The 6,700-nt window shown below is 35.0% G+C and overlaps 1 protein-coding gene across 2 annotated transcripts; it reads right to left on the bottom strand.

Annotated features, from left to right (window-relative positions):
- Window positions 1–818: 818 nt before the first annotated feature.
- Window positions 819–5,185, bottom strand: LOC142504596 (vacuole membrane protein KMS1-like). Of its 2 annotated transcripts, none has more exons than XM_075617459.1 (8): window positions 4,753–5,185; window positions 3,250–3,461; window positions 3,011–3,089; window positions 2,328–2,630; window positions 1,819–1,976; window positions 1,618–1,734; window positions 1,341–1,520; window positions 819–1,261 (listed from the first exon to the last, which is right to left on the bottom strand). In XM_075617459.1, exons 1-8 carry the CDS (start codon window positions 4,814–4,816, stop codon window positions 1,070–1,072), a joined length of 1,305 nt encoding a protein of 434 aa, XP_075473574.1. In that variant the 5' UTR covers window positions 4,817–5,185; the 3' UTR covers window positions 819–1,069. The 2 variants fall into 2 exon arrangements, with proteins under 2 accessions (XP_075473574.1, XP_075473575.1); XM_075617460.1 differs by having other exon boundaries at window positions 3,250–3,408.
- Between the last annotated feature and the right edge of the window lie 1,515 nt (window positions 5,186–6,700).

Genomic DNA, 6,700 nt, shown 5'->3' with positions numbered 1-6,700 from the left:
AGTCATGAATGGTGAATTTTCATATCTATCTATTATTTATATTGGACCTGAAAATTCAATAATGACCTGACCCACCTGTACCAATATTGGTCCCACGATAGTTTTTCAAGTGGCATGGTCCAACAGCCTATTATAACATGGGGTATGCACCAATTGACCTATGCCAAAATTATCGAAGATAAATAAAGATTCTGGTTTAATTTGTTTGTAATTGAAATTCAAATTAGAAGAATAGAAGAATAACAAGTTGGATCAAGTCAAGTCAAATTTTATGTTTATCCTAAATTACAATAATTTCAAGAGGATTATTAGTTTAAAATACCGGTATGGCACATAAACTCTTCTCAATCAGATACAATTATTTTTCTTTCCAAAAAAATAGAAGAGTGGAAAGTCATAGAAGAGTGAAAAATCATGGAAAGAAGTGTTTAATACAAACCACAAGTTCGATTAAACTAAGTCAAATTTTGGCTAGTGAGACACTTGGAATATTGCATTCTAAAAAGCCATTTCATCTCAAATTACATACATAATCTTACTCCAAGGTTTCATTAGACATTGGTAATGAATTCCACAAATGAAATGCATACATACATATCACCAAATATGCAAGAAAACATCTTGTTGACGACAGCAAAATAGATTTCGAACCAGCCGATCAACTACGGTTTTTTCACCAAGCGGGATCGAACCATACCAAATCTGTTTTCTGATTTTGAGATTTTGGTTTGCAGGCATAACGTTGAGTACAAAATCAGTAACAAAGAAAATTGTGGTTTCAAAAAGAAAAAAAAGCTCGACAAGCCAAAAACCAAGTGTTCATATTCATCTGTAAGCAATGGTATAAATTCACTTGAGTGAAAAAAATAATGCTACCTCTGATGTTACAAAGAACAAACAATTCCATCAATTTCAGTTCTTTCTGCAAATTCCTCGCACATAAACCCTTACAAATTCATGTATTTTTCAAGGGGGTTCCAAGGGTCACTGCTGACGCCCAGATTTCTAACACCTGTATTCTTAACTTAGAATTGTAAGAAAAGACACGAAATAATTTAGAAAGAGAGGTTCATGTAGATGAACTATCAGAGTCATCAGAATACTTGGGTGACTTGTTCCTTAATGCAGCAATTTCCTCATCTTGCTGTTTCTTTAGATATCGTTGTGCAGTTGCGTTAACAATCTTGACAAAGAAGTTCATTAGCATGAACCAAACCACCGTATTCCAGATGAAAGCCAGTGAAAAATCCCACTTTTTAAGCTGATATATTAATTAATTATATACTGTAAGAAATAGAGATGTATACCGATAGATACATGAGTCTTGAAATGTTTGGTACCTCGATATTTGAAGGGACATGGGGTTTGGTGGCCAAGTACTTGGCTTTCATAGAGTGAAGCTTGGCAGTTAGGTCGGGTAAGATAGAGTTGAAACCAGGTATGAGGCTAAGAACCCAAATTAGTTCGTTCTCGATCCAGTCAAGAAGTTGATTGTTGCATACAGAAATTATAAAAACCGTCTGCAGATAAATTGATGTATGGTTAGAGAATATTCATGTAAATATTTTCGGTTCAAGATGTGGACAAAACCCTTAAAATGTCAGGTCAGTTACCGACCTGGATGTGAGTCTTAATGATCGCTTTGCCTATCATTGTTGCGAGAAAGAACTCCCAGAAGGGAATTCCGAATTGTCCACACATAATGCCAGCAAGATCAAATAAAGGATTTGGTACCTAAAATTATTTGTAATAACAAGGAAAATGTGAAAAAATAATCCTATTCATGCAAGAAGGAATAGAATGAGGAATGGCACTGACCGAAGCAAGAATCAAAATTGTGACAAAGTTTAAATATTGAGCATGCGATAAGAACCAGCGCTTGATTTGATTTAACTGTGCAGATATAAACCCGCCATCTTCTGTTGAGGAAGCATCCAATTCTTTCATAGCATCGACTCTGTTACCTGATAAGCTTGCTGTATCATGAAGAAGATATATGTAAGATTCCTAAGTTGATAAATCCAGGCATTAACTCCAATAAAATGGTAACAAGAATTTCACGATTCAGGACAGAATCAAAATAATATGGTCACGTCATCTAAATAGTTCAACAGCAGATAACTAATATTGTCCAAGCAACGGTAGTATAGCGTAAAGAATAGTAGTAGAAATCATGATTGGAGAATTTTGAAATATACAGAAATAACCTTTTGTTCAATCGTCTCATGCAACTTAATTAATGTTTATATCATCCTAGGAATCATGTCAAACTGACTCAACAAAGGCATTTACTCAACGGTACAGATAAAACAATAAATGTCTCTTACCAGCCCGTGAAATGAAATAAGGGGGGAGTTCGCCAAGAGCAGTCCCAAGGCCCCACAGCATGGCCTCCAACTGTACCTGCGGTAATATGCTGCCTAGAGGAACCCTTATAATACCATCTGAGGATTGAAAGATCGGGGGTCCAAATTCAACACAGTCCTTGCCAAGCCATGATGGGCTTCTTTTTAGTTGTATTGTATCATATGGAGCACTTTTGATGTCTATTCGGCCACATTGCATTACTTTTATGGTGAACAAGGCAATATGAGGTCCCAGATACAGAACAAAAGTGTGCAATCCAGATCCTATGTGAAAACAGAGGAGGAAATAGTTCAATAAAATAACAGGGGAAGATGCAACCTGATACAGCAAGTATATACATTGTCATAATTTCAAAAGGTTAAATAGTTAGTCTGGTTTTTTTTTTCCTTTTTTTTGTTGAGAGAGTTATTTTGGTTTTTAGATTTATGTATTCAGATGCATGTTCAACACAAAGAGCTAACGAGTTCCGCAAACAATGACCATTTGACAGGCAAGATCAGGCAACATTAAACGCAGAAAATGTGAACACCTCAGTGACATTCTCATGGTATCTCTTCATCAGCTATAAATTTTTTTCCAGGATTAATCGATCGTCACAATCAATATTAGAATGATCATGCTGATTCAAGCTGATTTTGCTTACCAAGTCCAATGGAGGATGCAACACCAAGAGCCACCCACCATAGTCCAAATCGCATATATCTCATAACTTCCTCGACATGCTGCATTTTAGATTAAAGAAGCACTGTTTTATAAAGAATATCCTATCATGTTTCGACCACTAACAAAACAATTAACAAAAAGAAATGTGGGAAAATTCATATCATTCATGATTAACCACTGTTCGATTATTCAAAACTATCATAGCAAATACTCTATTACCTTCTCATGAGGACCATCGACAGTCACAAGCAGTACCCCAGAAATCACAGGTAAGGTACTCAATAGCATAAGCCATACGCCATGGGATAGAAGATATGCCACTGATCGTTTGAGATATAGTATGACGGCCAAATTGAAAAGTTTTAGTGTCTTGAATGGCTGCGAGGTCAGAGTCAAATTATCTAAATCATGTTGATGTTTTATCTGAAGTCCTGCAGAAAAACACAGTTTTTTTTCACTTTCAAATAACATAAAATAGGAACCCTCATGCATCATTTGGGTCGTGGGATTGGATAAGGAATGATGTATAACATATGAATGATAAATCAATATACATGAATAAAAGAATGTTGTAAGACTCTAATCATTCATAGAATTTGAGTTAAATGTTGAATAAAACAAGCATGTATAATTATTTAATATCTTCTCATTTGTACCGAATGGTATCTTACATGAAATCACCAATGGAGCTAGTACGACCATTGTTTGCATTGTTATTTAAAATCCGCAAGATGTGCCTCTATGCTCAACGTGCAGAAGACCGAGCCTTTGCACCTAGAGTGGATAAGGTGGACAGCACGGAGCTAAAGCACACATCTTGATTCACCTTAATGGCCCAAGGTGCATTTTAAGCATGCCTCAAATGAAAAGATTGCATATTTTCAAATTTAAATGGCATCCAATGTTATGGTCATTCATATTGTTTGCATACTAATAATATTTGTTTAGTTGATATTTCAAGGCTCGTACATTTTATATCAGATGCTGGGCAATATATTTTTAACTCACGCATCTAACATGTAATGCCATTATTATTCAGCGTGAGTCACTCCAAAAATGTTTCGGCCTCGATTTAGGCATCAAGCCCATGCCCCAAGGGAATTTATGTCTTAGCGTGCTTAGTATTTTTGACAACTATGCAATAGAGTAAAACTGATGGTGGCTTTTTTAACCAATCTTACACAAAATGATCAAACTCTTTCACTGCCTCAGGTTTAAAATTCATGATAGTCAAGAAAACAGATTCTGAGATGCCTCACATTTTATTGACCAACATGCCAATAACCTAATACTACATTCACAAAAGGCAACTACCTTCCTAAAGAAATACTCCAACCCTGTAGGTTTGAATCCCTAGATAATGACTCCTAATAAGGTTCATGCCTATGCTCGTGCAATAAGTAAAAACCCGTATGACTGCTGTACTCGTTGTCAAAAGTAAACACACTATGGCACTATGCTAACCAAACTGGCAAAATGCCTAAACTATTAATAAACAGTAAGCCTCTGCAACAAAAATCATTCTCCTTCCAAATAAAAATCTCTCATATTCACAACATCCAATTGAAATTTCATATTAATATTAACACCCATAACATCACAACATACAGACGAATCAACACTGATTTTTCCCCCATCTCATAACACAAACCCACCTTTCACAAAAAGAAATTCCAAATCAAATTTAAGTACTAAAAACCAATATCAAATAAAAACACTTACCAGAGATCAGCACGCCCCTGTCGCGAGAACTCTTACGGGACTTCGACTTTTTCTTGGATCCCATTTTTTATGCGCTTTCACATGCCATCTCGCGCGCACTTTCCCAAGGCGTGCAATTGTTTTGCTGAAATGTATCTACGAATCCAAGACCGTTGGATTACAGACGAAAAGGGATGGAAGGAATCTTGATTGTGAGGGAATCAAACAACAAAAGACGGAATTTTTTAGAGATCTGAGGGGTGTGAATCGATTGTGGGTAGCGCACTTTCCCGAGGCGTGCAATTGTTTTGCTGAAATGTATCTACCAATCCAAGACCGTTGGATTACAAACGCAAAGGGAAGTAAGATTCTTGTTTGTGAGTTTTGTGTGAACTTTTCTCACAAATTTGGGGTTTCCAGAGAAAAATTCGAAACGATGACCGGGATATTTGGATTTCTTCGAGTTTGGATTTAAGATCCGGGATTTTTTAAAATTTTCGAAATAATTTAGGACGAATATAAAATTATTATTTTTGTCTCCGAACTCGTCCCGAAAGTAATTAATAATAATATTATTATTTTTATAAATATTATCATTAATAATAATAGATAATAATAACCTCAAAATCAACTGTAAATTAAAGATTATTTTTTAACATTTTCACATAAAAATTTCTCTCAACTATACATTTTTTATAATCAATTTATTTATCGTTATCATTTGTCAACATATATTTAATAAATTTGGAATATTTTTTTTTATCATATTGTAGTACTTTTTCAAAAAATTTATCAAATTATTATGTTTTTTATGTTTGATCAAACTACGTAAATAAAAAATTTCTCCTAACTGCCTGGGGTAATATGTCTCACCACTAACACGGACAGAGTAAATAATTTTTTAAAAAATATTTACAAAAAGTTTCAATGCCCCGCCTGTAAATATATATATATATATATAAATATAAATATATGTGTATAAATATGTATATGATATAACATATAAATTATTGAATTATATATAATTTGTGTATAATTAAATTTTTATATTTGAGCCTCAATAACTTAAATTACGTTTCATTATCAAACAATAATGATGATATGATCAGTTAAACGAGGAAAAATGTTTAGAACGGGGTTGTATATGTTAGAGTAGGTGCCCGTCGAGCCAAGTGTTGGCCGAGGGTTCATGATTAAACTCTATGTATAAACAGTCTTTATTTTAATAATATTTGAATTTATCGTTTTGACACTTCTTTATCTGTATACACATGCTAGTTGCATAGATAAAGCCCTTGAATATACAAATAATAGAAAGAATATGAGATGCTCATATGATGAGTATCATGAAACTCATATTTGTAATACTGTATATTCTAAACGGTTCCTAGTCGAGTTCGAGACTAGTATCTGCGATATGAGTACCATGTTTCATTGGTAGGGGACATTGTGAAGTCCGAGCATGCAGATAAGTGCTCCTTGTAGAGTGCACTGAACAACCCTCCCTAAAAGGACTTTCCAAGTGGTTCTCACTTATCGAGTGGAAAAGTCCTAGTTTATGGTTGTACATCATTAGTCCTTATGACCCGGGACAACATGAGACTCTATGTGCTAGAATTACACTTTGACTTGTTTACCGACTCTCATGGGGTCATCAGGTGGCAAGGTTGGGTGTTCTGTCGAAACATATAGGAGTCGATGCATTGTAGTCGGGGATTCACCGTTTACCTTCGGGTATGGATATCCTATGTGTTATCATGTGTATGTAGGTTGAAATCTCTGATCAGAGTATGGTGGTAATTATGAAAGGGGTTTCATAGATTACACCATCGATGCAACTACGACATGACACATAGTATCGATTCATTGACAACTCTCGATAAACCAATGGTTGTCGAATCGGTCGGGATATATGAGTTGAAGGGACCGTACTGTACGCTAAACATAATTGAATGGTTCTTGCAGACAC

This window comes from Primulina tabacum, chromosome 9, assembly GCF_025594145.1.
Source record: "Primulina tabacum isolate GXHZ01 chromosome 9, ASM2559414v2, whole genome shotgun sequence".
NCBI classification, from domain to species: Eukaryota; Viridiplantae; Streptophyta; class Magnoliopsida; order Lamiales; family Gesneriaceae; genus Primulina; species Primulina tabacum.
This window is presented reverse-complemented; position numbering and strand designations above follow the sequence as displayed.

What these genes read in the sequence shown, in the direction of transcription:
- LOC142504596 (XM_075617459.1), bottom strand. Translation starts at nt 4,816, where the DNA reads ATGGGATCCAAGAAAAAGTCGAAGTCCCGTAAGAGTTCTCGCGACAGG. An exon ending in TCGATGGTCCTCATGAGAAG is followed by an intron (nt 3,090 to 3,249) that starts GTAATAGAGTAT and finishes TCTAAAATGCAG; the next exon opens with CATGTCGAGGAAGTTATGAG. An exon ending in TGCATCCTCCATTGGACTTG is followed by an intron (nt 2,631 to 3,010) that starts GTAAGCAAAATC and finishes GTTTTCACATAG; the next exon opens with GATCTGGATTGCACACTTTT.